Source organism: Chroicocephalus ridibundus, chromosome Z, assembly GCF_963924245.1.
Source record: "Chroicocephalus ridibundus chromosome Z, bChrRid1.1, whole genome shotgun sequence".
NCBI lineage: Eukaryota > Metazoa > Chordata > Aves > Charadriiformes > Laridae > Chroicocephalus > Chroicocephalus ridibundus.
The window spans coordinates 35,005,000-35,023,945 of NC_086316.1; the positions used below are offsets into that span (position 1 = coordinate 35,005,000).

The 18,946-nt window shown below is 42.3% G+C and overlaps 1 protein-coding gene across 2 annotated transcripts in view; it reads right to left on the reverse strand.

Annotated features, from left to right (window-relative positions):
• SHB (SH2 domain containing adaptor protein B) overlaps positions 1–18,946 on the reverse strand; it is a 69,951-nt gene that overhangs the window by 23,012 nt on the left and 27,993 nt on the right. For both annotated transcript variants that reach the window (XM_063319956.1, XM_063319955.1), the window contains exon 3: positions 806–1,021. In XM_063319956.1, coding sequence (XP_063176026.1) covers positions 806–1,021 — 216 coding nt within the window. The remainder of the gene's footprint in view (positions 1–805; positions 1,022–18,946) is intronic.

Below are 18,946 nucleotides of genomic sequence, written 5' to 3' on the forward strand. Positions count from 1 at the left end.
ATGCCATTGAAAGGAATATCACAGAGCATGTATGACTCTAGCACCCCACAAAAGCATCCTGGAACATGGTTAGGCCAACAGCTGGGCTTTGCTGGGCACACAGTGTCTCTATGAGAGAAAAATCCTTGGCCTTTGAACCACATCCTCACTGAATGAAGGCCCCCTCAGCCAGTTCTGCAAAGCAACAGAAGAGAAAACAGTGTAACCAGTACCAAGCACAGGCATTCATAGCAACAGAAAACAGTTTGTCCCAGATCTCCCTGACTGACAAGTTCTGGTGTGGGAGAACTTCATCAGCTCAAAAGGATTAGTCCAAAACCAAGTTCTACATATCCATAGAAAGGCTTGCAATTACAAGGAAAATACTCCAAATACCAAGAAACTCATCACTGAGTAGAAGCATGTTACTGCATGCATGTTGCACAGCTATTTTTTGTCCTGCCCCTTTAAGAATTGCCCCACAATTTATGGACCTTGCAAAGCAACTCCCTCATCATAGAGCCACTCAACAATAAACACTACCTATATCATGTCAATTAAAATAGGGATAGGGGCAAGGAGTGGAAGAAACAGAAGTTTTACTAACATGAACCAAGTGCTGAGATGGTTGACAATAAGTCAGCTGAAGCACCAAACAAAAAGTGCACGTTTTTGTATCAGGTAAAGATTTGAGACTACCCACATTTGCTTTTCAGAGATTTCTCCACCACACACCAAAAGAGCAGAAATACTTGATTTCTTCCAAAAGCAAGTACACATGCTATGAGTGTGAGAGAATTTCCTGGTTAGGATCTAAGAATCCTACCTGCCAGAGCTGGGATGGTGACTTTGTTCCACTCCCATGGCTGATCATACTCATCTGAAGGCCTGTCATCATCCTGTGGCAATTTGCTTTCTCGTAAACGTTGACTCACCACACTTTCAGAATCCGATTCCACACCACTGCCTTCTGGTTCATAGGGTGTGTCATAGAGCTGCATGCTTTTCGGATGGGACTTCATGCCTTCCTCCTTCTGAAACTCTGTTGGCAAGAAAGCAAATTGCATCAGCATCACTACCAGCCATGCCTTATCATTAGAGTCAATAATTTTAGAGCATCAAACTTCCATTCATTCCTTAATAGCCACATAATTATACAGATGGCAAGCTTGTACAAGACTTCTAAATTCTACCTCTACATTTGGTAACTGTCTGGAAACGAAAGTTTGCTCCAGCTAACAACCACAGTACAAGCAGTCTCATGGCTCCACCAACATTCCCCAGTTTGCACAGAGCCAGATTACAGGAAGTACACAATCTCTGTCAGCCTGTGTAAAGCATGCTTACAAGCAACTGAGGTAAATCCCCAAGAATGATGAAATTTGTGTATGCTGTTAACTCTTCAAGAGGAGATCATTCAAAAGTGCAATTCAAACACACAAAGATTACAAAAAAAGAAATCCCACAGTATAATTTTGCATGCTTATAAAAAAAATTCTCTGCAATTACCTCCAAGGAATATCAGCAGAAAATGAGCTAGGACTAGAGTAAGCACACTAGACAAAAGCATTTTTAACCACAGCTTAGTTCACATTGTATTAAGAAACATGTATTTCTTTAGCACTGACCTTATCAAAAAATAAACATGTTGAAGCTTCACAAGAAAGGAACAGGGTACTGCCCTCCTGAATGCAGCAAACCAAGAACCGGGCTTTGTTAGAAGGAGCACAGCTAGCAAATCAAGGGGCAAAGCTGTCATGCCTTCACCCTTGGCCCCAAGGACGCTACAACCAACAACATGTGCGTCCTACTGCATCCAATCTGCCCACTCCCTACAAGGAGTGTGCAAGGAGTGAGCTAGTTCATAAAACTAGGAAGCAGCCAGTGCATAGCTACCAAGATAGCAGAGTCTTTGCGCCTATGATAAGGAGAGATGGTTTTGGTTAGTCTGATGAGGGGAAGGCCAAGGGGGATGTAATAGCAGCTCTCAGCTGCCTGTCAGAGCCAAACCCTTCTGGGACAATGTCAGAAGATACAACAAAGAGAAACAGACACAACATATAGGTTGAGAGATACAAGTAGAACACTGGGGAAACCTTCTTCCCCTGGTACACTCCTAGGACAGTTCACCAGGTAGATTGTGGGAGGTGTCTCCATTCTTTGGAGCTTGCAAAGCCTTGGCTAAACAAAGCCAGGGTCACTGCTTTGTTTGTCCTTGCAGTTGGTTGATAGACAAAATGGCTGCACTGCCATTCAGAGGGATCTGGAAATGCTGGAAAATTACAATCACAGAATTGCTTAGGTTGAAAAAGACCCTTAGGATCATCAAGTTCAACTGTTAACCTAACACTACCAAGTCCACCACTAAAAAGCACCACACCTACATGTCTTTTAAATACCTCCAGGGATGGTGACTTAATCACTTCCCTGGGCAGCCTGTTCCAGTGCCTGACAAACCTTTCAGTGAAGAAATTTTTCCTAATATCCAATCTAAACCTCCCCTGGCACTACTTGAGGCCATTTCTTCTTGTCCTATCACTCGTTACCTGGGAAAAGAGACTGACATCCACTTCGCCACAACCTCCTTTCAGGTAGTTGTGGAAAGGGTCTCCGCTCAGTCTCCTTTTCTCTAGACTAAACAACCCCAGTTCCCTCAGCCACTCCTCATAAAACTTGTGCTCTAGACCCATCACCAGCTTCATTGCCTTTCTTTGGACACACTCCAGCACTTCAATGTCTTTCTTGTAGCGAGGGGTCCAATACTGAACACTATATTCGAGGTGTAGCCTCACCAGTCTCAATTACAGGGAGATGATCGCTTGCCTAGTCCTGCTAGCCACACTATTTCTGATACCAGCCAGGATGCTATCGACCTTCTTGGCCACCTGGGCACACTACTGGCTCATATGTAGCTGCCTGTCAACCAATACCCCCAGGTTCTTTTCTGCCAGGCAGCTTTCCAGACACTCTTCCCTAAGCCTGTAGCATTGCATGGGGTTGTTATGACCCAAGTGCAGGACCCAGTGCTTAGTCTTGTTGAACCTCATACAGTTGGCTGTGGCTCATTGACCCAGCCTGTCCAGATCCTGCTGTAGAGCCTTTCTACCCCTCAAGCAGGTCAACACTCCCTCCCAACTTGATGTCATAGAATCATAGAATCATTTAGGTTGGAAAAGACCCTTGGGATCATCGAGTCCAACCATCAACACCACTCTACAAAGTTCTCCCCTACACCATATCCCTTAACACTACATCTAAACGACTCTTAAACACAGTCAGGGATGGTGATTCCACCACCTCCCTGGGCAGCCTATTCCAGTGTCTGACCACTCTGTCTGTGAAGAATTTTTTCCTAATGTCCAGCCTAAACCTACCCTGTTGCAGCTTGAAGCCATTCCTTCTTGTTCTATCGCTAATTACCCGTGCGAAGAGACCAGCACCAACCTCTCTACAATGGCCTTTCAAGTAGTTGTAGAGAGTGATGAGGTCTCCCTGCAGCCTCCTCTTCCTCAAACTAAACAGTCCCAGCTCCTTCAATCTCTCCTCATAAGATTTATTCTCCAGGCCCTTCACTAGCTTCGTTGCCCTCCTCTGCACTCGCTCCAGCACCTCCATATCTCTCTCATATTGAGGTGCCCAGAACTGGACACGATACTCAAGGGGTGGCCTCACCAGTGCTGAGTACAGGGGGACAATCACCTCCCTCCTTCTGCTGATCACACTATTTGTAATGCAAGCCAGGATGCCATTGGCCCTCTTGGCCACCTGGGCACACTGCTGGCTCATGTTCAGACGCTTGTCAATTAGAACCCCCAGGTCCTTTTCTGCCAGGCAGCTCTCCAGCCACACTTCCCCAGGCCTGTAGCGATGCATGGCATTGTTGTGGCCCAAGTGCAGGACCTGGCACTTGGCCTTGCTGAAGCTCATACTGTTAGCATTGGCCCATCGGTCCAATCTATCCAAGTCTCATCTGCAAACTTACTGAGGGTGCACTCGATCCCCTCATCCAGGCCACTGCTAAAGATATTATGCAGAACTGTCCCAGTACTGAGCCCTGAGGAACACCACTTGTTACTGGATTTAACTCCATTCCCTACCACTCTTTGGGCCCAGCAACCTAAACCGTTTTTTACCTGTCCCAGCCATGAATGCCATGCAGGCCAAGTGGCTTGAAAACAGCTCAGCAGAGAAGGACTTTCGGGTCATGTATGACAGCAAGTTGAACATGAGCCAGCAATGCACCCTCATGGTAAAAGCGGGCCAATACTAACTCAGTCTGCATTAAGACGAGTGTTGAAAGCAGGTCAAAGGAGGTGACTCTTTGCCTCTAGTCAGCACTGGCCCCATCTGGGCTGCTGGGTCAAGTTCTCACCTCTCCAGCACAAGAAAGACATAGACATACCGAAGCAAGTCCAATAAAGGTCCATGAAGGTGATGATGGCACTGGGGCATTTTTCATACGAGGAGAGGCTGACAGAACTGTGACTGGTCAGCCTAGAGAATATAACCTTTAGTGGAAACCTTATCAATGCATACAGATACTTGATGGAAGAGACTGAAGATGGAGACAGACTTTTCTTAGCAGCACCCAGTGACAGGGCAAGATACAACAGGCACAAATCAAAATACATGAAATTCCATATGAACACAAGAAAACACCTTTTACTGTGATGATGGTCAAACACTGAAAGACGTTGCCTGAAGGGGGTGTGGAGTTTCCACCTGTGGAGATATTGAAGACCTGACTGGACAGTCATGGCAGCCTGTTCTAGTTGACCCTGCTCGGAAAGTATGTTTTATTAGATGATATGAAGAGGTCCCTTACAACCGCAGGCTTTCGTGATTATCCTGACAACTGCAAGGACAAAATAAGAATTTCATTATATGTAGCAATTTGGAAAGTTACTTTAAAAAAAAAGACTCAGGGCGAAGGGAGAGAACCTTTTAACCTATAAATGAAGTGAAGGTTTAAAGTAGTTCTCTCCATTACTGTAACAAAAGCCATTCATCAATTAATCTATCAGCAAGAACATTATAACCAAGTAATTGCTCCAAACCATTTCAAAAGTACTGTGAAATGTCTGCAATATTTGGTCTACTTTGTTTGTCTACAATAAGTGTCCTTATTGCTTGTAAAAAAAAAAATTAAGTTTATACATTACAAATACACTAAACTTGAAAAAATATACACCCAAACCAATGACGTAAATAAAAGCAAGATACTTCATGATAATTCCCAGTTATGAATGATAACCACATTACCACCTTTCAGTATAAGCCAAATCTGGAAAAGAGCATCTTAAAGGGCAGCTTATTTGAAAAAGCGCTTGAAAATTTTTCAATTAAAACACAGTTTTTCTCTTTCAGCTATCTTTTGAAAATAGTTTTGCTCAAGGAAAAATGATGATTTAAGAAAAACCTCTATTAGAAAAAACACACAGCTGATATTCTCTGGAATTCTCCTGGATCAAAAGGATAAACATTTTATTTATTCTTAAGTCAGAAATGTGGTATGTATCTGTCTGTCTTTCAGTCCTGTGAAGCCAGCCATTGCTACACCAGGAAGTGTGCATTTGTGAGGAACCGGAGCCATGATCCTAGCGAATCAAAGACTTTCCAAAAAAAACCCCAAAAACCACAAACCAAACCAAACTAAACTATTCATTTTAAGTACCAGGCACAGCTGCAACACTCGCTCCTGGTGCATGAGTATATTTCAATAGAGAAGCCTGTGATCAATATTTTTCTTTTATCCACAGGACCAAAGCATCATACTGCACAGAAAAGATTACCTGTAAATTGAAGGTGGTATGCTACTGAGTCATGGTTCATGTTCAGGGACCACAATCACAAAAATTACAAATATTTGATCCTAAAGCAGAAAAGTTTCTCTAGGAAAAATTAAAGCCTAGGAAGAGTGAAGAACTGGAAGGAGAACGTATATACACGTATATATAAAAAATATATGTATGTATACCCATATATACTTACACGCACATACTCCCATACAGTCTCTTTTATAAAACTTCCTATGAATTTGCTTTAAAGTTCATCTTTTACTTAATATATTGGAATCGTATTTGTAAAGAGAAGTAATTTTACCAAAAGTTTAATCAGAAATACTTCAGTAATAGACAGCAAAACTGAATCTGTACCAGAAACACACAAGCAGTATTAGCATTATACACAATGATAGCTCAGTCCAGACTTGATGTTTAAGATTTAGGTAATTAAAGACAACAGAACATTTGTGATGATGCATTTCTTATAATTTTCATGCAATCGCTAACAATGACGGCTCTTAGTGCTAAAATAGTTACTGGAATGACTAGGGAGTCCAAAACTGTGTTAATTTGACTTTTTTTTAATTTTATTTTTCACTTTTATTAATTTTGTCCTTTGAATTCTTACTGCTGATAAAGAAAGGTACATTTTTATAAAATTATGCTCATTAAGTTAATTAGCTACTAGAAGAAGAAACACAACTGAAGTTTTGAAAGAACTTATTTTTCTAGCACCCTGGAAGACCCCCACAAATAATTCTTATTCTCCCAGATTAGCAGTTATAACAGAATCAGGCTTCAGGAGTTTGGACTCCTGTGTAACACCAAGAACCTGACCAGGAAGGTACAGAAACTAAGACATCTGGGAACACAAGATTGTGAGACAGAAGACTGAACATTATTCTTCCCATTTCAACAATTCCGACAAACACTCACATACAGAGCAGACAAAGCTCCACAGGACAAGCAGATAACCTCATGGTAACCTTTCCAGCAGACACACTAAAACTCTTAATAGTCTTAAATAATTCAACAGCATTACTTATAGATGCACCATATTCCTGAGGTGACTTTGGAGAGAATTATGGGATATACCATCAAGGAAACAGAATAGCTATGAAGCCAACAAAAGGAAACTTTGAAGACAGTACTACTTGCTTACAGAGCCCAATAAGCAGACTTCTTTCCTTCCAAGAGCATGCAACAGACAACAAAACAAAGGTATTCTTCTACAATGTACAGATGCCAATAGATATTTCCTTCATTTCAAACTAAAGCGTGCAGTTACAAGAGGTCAAACAATGTAGTTGCACTCCTAAAAAAAAAAAAGTTTGGAGAACATAAACCCCCCTGTTTTGCAAAATCAAGCATGCTCGTAAGTCTCATCAGGCAGTAAAAAACACAACACCATTTTACAGCCCCTTTGCCGCATTTTTCTTTGTATGAAATACCATACAAGCAAAATGTAGGAGTCCTCCTGCAACAGTTGAGTAAAGAATGTCAGATACAGAAAAATTCCCTGAAGTTAAGCACTTGCAAGAATGCTTCTGTTTCCCTGTCTGGCGAAAGACAACGAGATACAGACTCCGTTGGCAGGCTGGGACGTAAAGGCAGGTTCCTGCATCATCTTGCTTGCCTACATCCAATATGCAGAAAGAGTCTTAGCCTGCAAGAGGCAAAGCACTAAGTCATATAAATCTCCTGATTTTTTTCAACCTCTACTGTCCTACTGGGAAAGCTTATAAACATTTTACGCGCAAGGATCTTACAGCATCTGTGGTAACACAGGCATATGAGCTTCCTTATCATTCTGTCAGCAGTTATTTATGCATGCCCCACTGAGAAATACAGAGATTTATAATGTAATTAGATACAGACACATTAACATATAGACTAATCAACTGCAGCACAATAAAGCTCTTTTGACTCACCACTATGTCATATTCAAAGTGTACTGACCCATGCATATCAGGTGCAACTGTGATAAACCAGACCCATCTCCACTTCAGCTACAGATTTCAGGGCTGGTACAGGATTTAAAGTGATAGTCCTACCAGCTCCTCAGCTGCTTTCTCTACCACCAAAGGCCTATCTTAGTCAGACAAACCTGATTATTACGGTAACATGCTGGAAACAGTATTGCCATGCAAGGCCAGCTTTTGAAAAGCTAGCATTGAAATTGACTTTTAAGTTAAGTACAGGGGCTATCCAACACCCTTTGTACATGACAAGCCTAAGAGAAGAACTCAGGACAGGTGACAGAATTTTACACATCACTTAGTTGCACCTATCTCCATTCAACAGTACCGAGCTCAATGTAGAGTTAAAACCAGTCATACTGGTAAATAAAGCTTTACACTATTTCCTAAAGCATGGGACAAAATACTTGGCAATGCTTCTAACCCTAACAAATAGCTGTTGACAGAAGTCCTTGAAAGTACAATGATTTTTAAAGGTCATTTGTGCGTGCACTTAACTTTTTCAGATACATAGATATTTGGAGAAAGCTCAGCAGATTGTTCAATCATTTATTTAACATGCATTAACATGTAAACACTGTGCTGGAATAGGATTGGACAGAGCACAGATGTCAGCCTCTGTCCACTATCTAGATTCAGACTACAGGTCTCCTCCAGATGTTTGCTTCACTTACGTCCAGAAGTCAGCATTTAAACAGCTTTAGTCCCAGTACCTGGATTTAGTTTCTTGCTAACCACATCAAAAATGCAACCTGCTGTCAACTACACAACATACAAAACTAGAACCAACCTGGAGTGAATACCACCGCTATTCTCACTCAGTACATTTGCACCACTCAAATCTACTAGATAATTCCAGCTGCAAGGATCTTAGCATTGAAGCAACTTTATCTGGAAATCACAGATCTTTCTGGTATTAAGTTTTCAAGGCACACGGACAAACTAAACATTTATCATCAGAAAGATTCTGGATGTTTAATTAAGGCAAGCAAGCAAGCAAGAACCCCTTGCAAGAGTCCACTATTTACATCTTGTTCTCCTGTATAAACAAAACGCACCACAGGGAAAGGGAGTGTTTCAGCAGTCAGGGAACAGGCTAATCTGTCTTCAACTAGGATAGTCAGAGCAGACTTATGGGCAGCACAACCTTTGAAGTGTGCATTCAAACATTTTATATCGAAGAGCCCCAGAAGGGCAGTCTCCTAAGTGTTTGAAGGACTTGCTGCAGCACACTGGCTTTCTTAGATAAGCCTGGGATAACTGGGAGAGCACCATACTTCAAAAAACAAACAAACAAACAAACAAAAACCCCACCAAAACAAAACCAAAAAATTCCCCCCGCCAAAAAAAAAAGGTACCTGAGAATATAACTCAAGAACAAGGCCTGATTGTGGACAGCAGCCACCGGTACTCCTTGTAGTCTTACCTGTCACTGAAAACCTGAAGTTATCAGTGGGAGTAGAAAGAAACTTGGGAAGGCTCAGACTCACATTGAGAGGTACTGGTGAATACCTGATGCACGTCCCTAGACATTATCCTGACAGCCTGATCATCTCTAGCAGGTGAAGGCCACATCAGATCCAGGTCTGAACACAAAAAGTCAAGTCTCATCTGGAGTTCTTCTTGCTCTCTATCAGGCAACAGGCCTTCCTGAACTGGCCAAACCTCTGCTATCCACATGCTCTGTTCCTGAGGCTTCCAATGGAAAGCCACTGAACTGGCATGTAACGGTAGTGAGCTGTTTGCACTAGGTTTATGGGTAGGCTGCACATCAACAAATAACTTGCCAGTTTGCCAGAGGCGTAAGACAGATGTTAATGCAAAGATCACCCTGACACAAGAACATTTGCTCCCACTGAACCCATTTCCTCTCCCTCTCCATAAACAGGTCAGAAATACTTTGCCAGCTGCTTAATTATTCCAAGCCTCACCATTAATGCTTCTTTTCATGCCCATCTTGGCAAGATAACCTGGAAACATTTTAGATCTCACGTTGAAGAATTCTCATTGTATTAGTGCAAAGTCTATTCACCACAGAAGTGAAGTTTTACCTCTGCTCAAACTTCACCTCAGGCCACCAGAAGTCAAACTTTCTGCGCTGCTTCCAGGTCCAGCTGGATGCCTTCAACTGCTGGGACACAAGAGGACACCGATAACATTTCAATAGCAAAGAGGGCTGTTTTGCTTTGAGACTGCAGCAACTGCCTCCCAATGCTCATGATTCCAGATTGTCCTGCAGGAAAAGCTGGATATGAGAAGACCTTCACTCATTTTTCCTTCTGAACAGAAGCCAAGTAACTCAAAAGTGAGCCACTTCCCAGGAATTAACAACATTTGTTTCCCTGCCTTTGTGTGCGAGCTTGGCATAACCTCTTGATGTAAAAAGCAACGTCTTGAAACAGCCTGCATCATGATGGAAAACCTACTGAAGTCCAAGTATGACTCATCACCACAGGAAGAAGCATTCAAAGCAACCTAACATTACAACAGTCCTGATAATGAAAGACTATTAAGCCAGGCAGAGTAAAGGCAGGAGGGGAGAAGTCTTTTTACGATAAGTATCAATAAACCACCAACAAAACCATTAATATCTTCCACAGAAGGTATGTACTGAAATAAAACAAACAAGGAACCATACCCTGCCCAAGACGACCGGAAGTACACATTTTTCTTCAGGGGTGGGGAGAGGTGGGGAAGAGTAGTGGTGGGTGTTGATGGAGTCAGAGGAGGATGATTAGAAAAACAAAACGCAGGGGAAGAATACCTAAATTTTAGTGGATCATAACAGCAGCAGTACTGCTTCCAAAGGACGTGAAAACTGTCCTTGAAGATGTATTTCTTTTATGGAAAAGCGAAAAAAAAGAAAAAATTAATTTCTTCAGTTCCCTGGCAGGAAGTTCTGCCCCAGGCAGAAGTTTATTATACAAAGGCTTCCCCCTCAACACCTAATTTTCTGTTTAATAATCAGTGATTAAACATTACAACTGCCATCTTAAAATTCATAATTTCTGCAGACTTTACCTTTTCGCAGGTGCTTTGATGTTGCTTAGCTACTTACTCCTTACACAAAAAGAATCCAAACAGCCTCCACAAGATTCTGTACATTTTCTGCTGCCTGTCCAATAGCCAACCCTAGGTGTTGCTACAGCTAGCTGCATCATGATACTACATCCACAGTCTGCTTGTAGGTTTTTGTGACCTTTCTGATCAGGAGCACTGATGTTTGGGATTCAAAGATCATTGTTCCATGGGCTAAAATGGAGCAATTCAAGTGGTAAAAATGAAAGCAGAGACTTTGTCTCAATCAAAATCCATGATTCTCATTCCATACTCCAAAGCTTCAAAGCTGTGCAAAAGCGGATTAATTCCTTACACTGAGTGGGAATGGAAGCCCTGTTGGAAACAGAGCGCAGTGCAGGTATTTTCACGTACACCTGTTAGGACAATAGTTCTCACCAGCCCATGACATAAACTACAGTGTCCCCAGAAAAATGTTCTAAGACTAGCATAAGCCAAATCAGTTCCCTTGAAAGACATTCCAACAACAAAGTGGTGGCTATTTAAGCAAGTTAATACTCTCCAATGTCAGGGCAGAGAAGTTGTCTGCAAATATGAATACTATTTCCTGCAGTTAGATCAGTCTTGCTACTCATGACTGCTACTGATGCTCACAATGCCTTTACCAGCTCTCTTCAGGCACACAATCTCACCCCTTCATAAGAATCGCCTTGAAAGGGTAAAGGAGTGGAAGAAGAACCCATTCATAATGTAAACGCCATTCAACACTTACACAGAAGGAAGACATTTTCTTGAATATTCTCTGCCTGTGAGAGTCTCTGCTTACTGAAAGCTTACATAAAAGCACCGATGAGATAACCACTGATCAAAAAGATTTTTAGTGAGTATAAGTATTTATCAATATTTATACATTCAAGATGATATTGCAAGGGATATCTAGGTGTGAGCAAAAGTGAGTTTATTAAAACCAAGACAAAATATGCAACTATTTCCGTCATAGCTGGAGGTTTAAGTTCAATGAGAATTACCCAGGCAGGAGTTACCTTCTCTGCATGTAACTAACTTTGAACATGGCCTTACTTGGTACGGGGGATGGGGCAAAGAAGGGGAAGTGAAGAGAGACCTTTGTGTATCTTTTCTAAAAAACAAAGAACAAAGAACAATGAAGGACAGAGGCCTTAATTCAGACTTAATTGCCCTGCAGTACATAGTGGGGAAGAAGTTGTCTATAGTGACAGGACTATGAACGTTGAAATTACTGGGAAAATATTTCAACTCATCCGCTTTGGCTTATGATCCCTTTACTCACTGAGTCAGCTCAGGAAGTGATTGATGGAAGGAGCAACTAGTACCTAGCATTTGTAAGACTTCAAATGTTCTATGCTGACCTGTGCAGCTGCAAATAGTCAGTACCTTGCACTTGTTTGCAGATTTGTCTGTAGTTATTATACTACCGAGGCAAACCCTGACGAGATGCCAATTCTTAGTTGAAAGCCCGCTCACAGAGTAAAGTGCCAGTAATGCAATGTTGTTTTTTTTCCCCTTGGACAACACTTTTATATAACAGTACAGAAGGTGAAGTGGTATTTGAATGTATGCAGCTATTGATAAGATGTTCTAAAGTATACAGTCTGTCACGTCATCACTCAAGAGCATTTGTGTTTACATGGATATCTAACAACAGCAAATAAATCTAGTTAGCATTCAGCAGACTGTCATTAACAGCAGACTCTACTGTTAAGGAAAGCAAAACACAGTTGTGCAAACACAGTAAGTCAGTTCTTTTCTTCCCTTCTTGCAACAGAAGCATCACAAATCATCAAGAGTAACATCTGGTATTTTCCACTTAGGTCAAGTCAGAAAATGTTGTGCTATAAAAATTCATTCAAGTCATGATCTTGATACACACAACTGAGTCAACGCTTTCTGGTAATTTCTCCAGTTACACTCCTATTTTCCAATATGCGTCTCTACAAACACTTCCAATGCACAAAGCACTACCCAAAGATACAATTGTGAAAAAATGGATTTTTGCTGGGTGTTTTGTTCTTTGTTTGTTTTTTATAAAAGACACAAAAAGATCCTTAGAAAAAATGATTAGGAGAGGCTGTCTGTTGATATGCTCTGTATTCTACCACAATGCGATGGTGCATCCCACAAATAAAGGAGAAGGAAATAATAAGTGCTACTCAGCTTAACTTACAAAAGCAATGGTATATCTGAAAGACATCAGATTTTTTTTCTTTTGTCTCCCTCTTCCCTTTCTATTTCAATTAGGACAGCAGCACAGACACCTTCTAGCCCACCTCAGGCTGCATTACAACCACAACAACTGCTGCAGAACTTGCTTAGGAAAACCTCAAAGGCTCAGCTATGCCATCACACTTTTCTGCCTTGCAGCCCACCCCAGCTAAGTGCAACTGACAGACCACATGAGAGCTGCAACAGCACAAGAGCCACAAAACCCACTGCTTCTTCACAAAGCTTTTCAAATTACCCACTCCACAGAAAATGAATGCAGAACCCAAAGCAAACACAGAGTTCCTCCAGGCAAGCCTCATTTCCCGCCAGTTTGCCTTGTTTGTTCTTAATTGCTAGTCTAACCTACAACAAGATCAGTTTTGCATGCCTATATCCTGCTTCATAAAACCAAACTGGATGTGAACTCTGATACTCCAAGCCACCAACACATGAAACTGAATGCAGCAAAACCAAGAGCAAGCTCAGATGTAAATTAAGTATTTCCATCTTCTTTTTGCCCATTGCTCAAAAAATTCAGTCACAGTAGAACAACATGGTCCATCAGCAAGCAGAAACACACTGCAGGCTTCCTTGATCTTTGCTTGGTTAAGGATGACAAAAAGAAATGCACTTATCAACACACCAAAACCAGATGAGGCTTACCTGACACCATCCAGAAAGGGCAGATGGCTCTTGCAGACAACAGCTTATAATTTTAGCAACCTGAATGGTAATGAACAGCTGAGTTTGCATAGGTATTTGAGTTCCTGCAAAAGAGCACTTTCAAGCAGAGATCTTCCTACCCAGAAACCTGAGAAGGAGAGAAGCTGTACGTTGTTGCCAGCCTACATAAAATGCACAGAGCACAAAAGAAGCTGTGTTTCTCACCACTTCCCACTGAAGCTTTTATGACACTGCTGTGAAGCCACATTAAAATGCTGGTAAAATGATGTGGCAAGATGTTCAGTCTCTGTGGCAAGCAGACACAGAACTGGCTAAATCTCCAACCCCCATTTACTTTTAAAGATAAGAAAAATCTGGTTTGGGTTACAAAACCAAAAAACGTGCAGGAGAAACTGTAGCTACCACATTACAACTGATGTCAGAAACAGACTGCATTTACTTGAGGTTTCACTCCTGTTTTGCCACTAAAAACTTTCAGAGTTTGGATGCAAAGCCAGCAGGCAAAAATTCTATCCATTACTCAGCAAGCTAAGCACAGTATCTTCTTCCTTCCAAGAAGTATTATGTTCATCACATGCTTAACTAATACTTCCTGTACCATGTTGTTTGAGCTTACTTAACTTGTCTGTACAGTATGGAGAAAAAAAACAAAGTGACTGGAGTAAGAGAGAATATAATATGAAGGGATGATTGAGAAAGTACTTCTGAGAAAAAAAATCCCCACTAGTTTAAAAAAAATAAAATGCCCAGCACTTGACCTAGCTGGGGAAAAGGTAGAAATTCCTTCTGGCTTCGTAGCACATGTTGCTCTTGAACATTTTCACATGGGCTTCAAACAATTTCTTTGGCTAAAAGCCTTTTTGTAAAAGAACACGAGGAAAGAGAAGCAGAAAACAAATCATAACTTTGAAGAAGAGGCATACAAGTGTGACAAGGGACTTTTGTCTCACTTTTTGTCCCAAGTGCTGCCTGTCTCATTTTTCCTTTCACTGTTCTAGCTCCCATTAACATATCCCTGTAAATCTCATAAGCAACAGTACATCTCTCTCCCAAGCTGGTGTCTCTTCATGTAACAAATCCTCTCTATTCTGCTTTTGAGCAATGTTGCAGAAGAACAATAGAACTGGGGCCAGTCTGGGAAGATTAAGGGATGAACTGATAAGTCAACAAGAAGTACTACTGATGTCCTCCACCCAATAAAGTAACATTCCTCCCCATCAGAGCCAACAGCAAGTTTACAGCGCTCCCTTCCTTTTCCACGCAGACCACAGTGGTATCAGTCACCTACAATTCCATCACACTTCCAGCTGTAAAGCACCCAGAATTCCTGTCAACAGAGCCCAGGTATGCACCTACAGGCCCAGTCCAACCTGCAAGCCCATCTGTCCAGCCTCTGCTTCTTCACCCCAAGAAGGGATAATGAACAGCTGTCAGGAGTTTCCAGCTGTGGCAAAGCTGGAAATGGACTGAGACAAACAAACATGGACTCCACAAGCTAACCTGGGATACCCTGATTCTTACAGCCATTTCTTATTTTCACAGAACAGCTACAGATTAGTCACACAATCATAGGGTAAGTTAGGTTAAACAAGATCTCAGGAAGCCATCTTGTTCAATCTCCCACTCAAAGGAGGGTCAGCTATGAGGTCAGATAAGGCTACTCAGGTTCTGGTTGCTCAGTCCAGTCTTGAAAAATTCTGAAGATGAAGACCACACAATGTCACTGGGCTATCTTCTCTACCATTTGACTGTCCTCATAGTGAGAAAATCTTTTTTCATTACATTCAGTTGGAACCTCTAATTTCCGTTTATGTTCATTGCCTGTCACCCTTTTCAGGCATGGAAAGGACAGATGGAACACTGATGAAATCAGAAGGAATTACAGTTTACAGAACTCTCCTTTCAAGGTAAAATGCAAAACACTTTCATTTTTAATTTACTTCATCCAGTTTAAGGGTTTACACAACTCACACAAATCTTTACAGGACAGGGAAAAGCTTCCTTACCTGCCACATACCCTCATGCACAGGCACTTTCTACATAAGAGAATCCTTGCAGCAAGCTGACATTCATCTTTTCTATCCCACTGGATGGCCGGAGCAGTGAGAAATTTTCGAATTCAGCATACTTGGTACTAGGGGGTAGGGATGAGGGGAGGAGGGGGAAGCAAGATGGGAGGGAGACTAAAATGACATTGTGTCAGCAACTTGCTTAATCCAGTAAGACGTGAAATGAAAAAACAAGGACCTCTTTCACCTTTGTAACTAAAAAATTTCCAACATTTCCCGTGAATTCAGAATTCTTCTCCCTTTTCTCACAGATCTTTTTTGCATTTCTCAAGAGACATCTGCTAGAGTTCTAAAATGACAGACCCTCTTGGACTACGCAGACTTCAGTGGTCCTCAAACTTCTGCCACTAGCATCCCTGTCTTGAAAAGACAGGCAATTCCCACCCAATATTAAAAAGACCACTGTTCTTAAGAAAAGCAGCCCAAAAACTTGAAATTTGTCTGGGGTAAGGGAGATGGGGTTGAGCATTTTGAGTTCAATGGTTTCTCTTTCCCAACCATCCAAGCATCTATTCCTTCACTTCGCTTTTTGTGGAAGACCATAGGCCAGATTCATCAAACACTGAGCAAGTAAATTGCATGAATTAAGGTAAGTTTCTTCCACATGCACTTTCACCTAGTCTATTATGATGCTGACCCACCTTTCCCAAGTTCTGTACATCTTGTTCCCATTATTTTGGGCGTAAGTTGTGTCTTAATGGGAAGAAATGGCAAGAAGCTGAAAAACCTCCATTTATATTCAGGCTTGTGTTTCAGGTTTCACCATTTAGTCCATTTCCAGACTACACAAAGTCACAAGAGCAAGATGAGGGTGTTAAAACAGATGAAACATTCCTCCGTCATGAAAGGGGAGGAATATAGGAACATTGTCAGAGTATGCGGGGATGCAACAAGGAAGGCTAAGGCCCACTTGGAATTAAACCTGGCAAGGGATGTCAACCTTCTTGTCAAGGACAAGAAGAAGTATAACAGTATATCAGCAAAAAGACGACTAGGAAAATGTGAGCTCGCTGCTGAATGAAGTGACCTCCCCGGTGACGGAGGATGCAGAGAAGGCAGAATTACTCTGAATGCCTTCTTTTCTACAGACTTCACTGCTAAGAAAGGAATGGCCCTCAGGAATCCCAGACCCTGGAGGTAAGAGAGAGAGCCTGAGAAAGGAAGACTTTCCCTTGCTCGAGGAGGATTGGGTTAGAGATCACTTAGACAAACTCAACACCCACAAATCCATGGGCTCTGATGAGATGCACCCACGAGTGCTGAGGGAGCTGCCACTTTGCATCCCTGGAAAGATGATGGAACAGCTCATCATGGATGTCATGTCTAAGCATGTAAAAGAAAGAAGGTTATCAGGAGTGGTCAGCATACATTCACCAAGGGGAAATTCATGCTCGACCAAACTGATAGCCTTCTACGGTGGCATGACTGGCTGGAAGGATGAGGGGAGAGCAGTGAATATTGTCTACCTTGACTTCAGCAAGGCTTTTGACACTGTCTCCCATAACATCCTCATAGAAAGGCTTAGGAAGTGTGGGTCAGATGAATGGGCAGTGGGGTGGATTGAGAACTGGCTGAATGTCAGAGCTCAGAGGGTTGTGATCAGCGGTGCAGAGTCCAGTGGGAAACCTGTAACTGGCGGTGTTCCCCAGGGGTCAGTACTGGATCCAGGCTTGTTCAACATATTCATCAACGGCCGGGATGAGGGGACAGAGTGCACCCTCTGCACATTTGCTGATGACACAAAACCAAGAGGAGCGGCTGACACACCAGAAGGCTGTGGCGCCATACAGAGAGGAACCTAATGAAATTCAACAAGGGCACGTGTCCTCCCTAAGGTCCTGCACCTGGGGAGGAATAACCAGTACAGGTCAGGGGCTGACCTGCTGGAAATCAGCTCTGCAGAGCGGGACCCAGAAGTCGTGGTGGACAGCAAGTTGACCATGAGGCACCAGTGTGCCCTTGTGGTCAAGAAGACAAATGGTCTCCTGGGGTGCATTAAAAAGAGTGTGGCCAGCACGTTGAGGGAGGTCATCCTCCCCCCTCTACTCTGCCCTGGTGAGGCCACATCTGAAGTACCGTGTCCAGTTCTGGGCTCCCCAGTTCAAGAAAGACAAGGAACTGCTGTCGAGAGACCAGCAGAGGGCTATGAAGATGATCAAGGGGCTGGAGCACCTCTCTCATGACGAAAGGCTCAGAGTCCGCGGTCTGTTTCACCTGGAGAAGAGAAGACTGAGAGAGGATCTCATCAATGCTCATAAATAATCTAAAGGGTGGGTGTCAAGAAGATGGGGCCAGACTCGTTTCAGTGGTGCCCAGCAAAAGGCACAAACTGGAACACAGGAAGTTCCATCTCTGCATGAAGAAAAACTTCTTTGCTTTGAGGGTAGCAGAGCACTGGAACAGGCTGCCCAGAGAGATTGTCGAGGTTGTGTCTCCTTCTCCAGAGATATTCAAAACCCGCCTGCATGCATTCCCGTCCAACCTGTTTTGGCAGGGGGGTTGGACTAGATGATCTCCGAAGGTCCTTTCCAACCCCTACCATTCTGTGATTCTGTGAAACAGGAAAAAAGGAAAAAAAAAAAAAAAAAAGACATTTAAATCTTGGCTTAAACCCGTTCTGGACAATATGTGTACACTGAAACTAAGGAAAAAAATTCTGCACATGCAACTGATGCATTGAGTGACAAGACATAGGGTCTCTCTAACTCCTACTAACTCCTATTCCAGACCAAGGTGGGAGATGGTTAGTCTTTCAGGAAAAGTCCAATTTACAGGTACTCAGCTATACAGAGTAGAGAAGAGTTAGTTTTTTATTTTCACCCATTTGTAAACTGGTATGCACTATCCAGAGCAGCAAGCACCACCATAATACTAAACATTAGAGAAAATGCCTTACATTATTTTAGTGGAGGAGACAGATTTAAACACAGAGAAGTGCTATGCATTTTATGCACAGCTGGTTTCCACTCCCAGTTACACATCTAGTTATAGCAACCACAGCACACCACAGTCTCTCCCAACATGAGAACTAAGACTTTATGAATTCTGGTCTTATCTCCTCATACTCAATAATGGGGTGTGAAGTGCTCCACAAAGACAGGAAGACAAGCACTGATCATTGTGGCAACTGGACATAGATCTAAAGTGATACAGTTTCACAGCATATGTGAGATCTATTGCTTTGCTCAGAGAG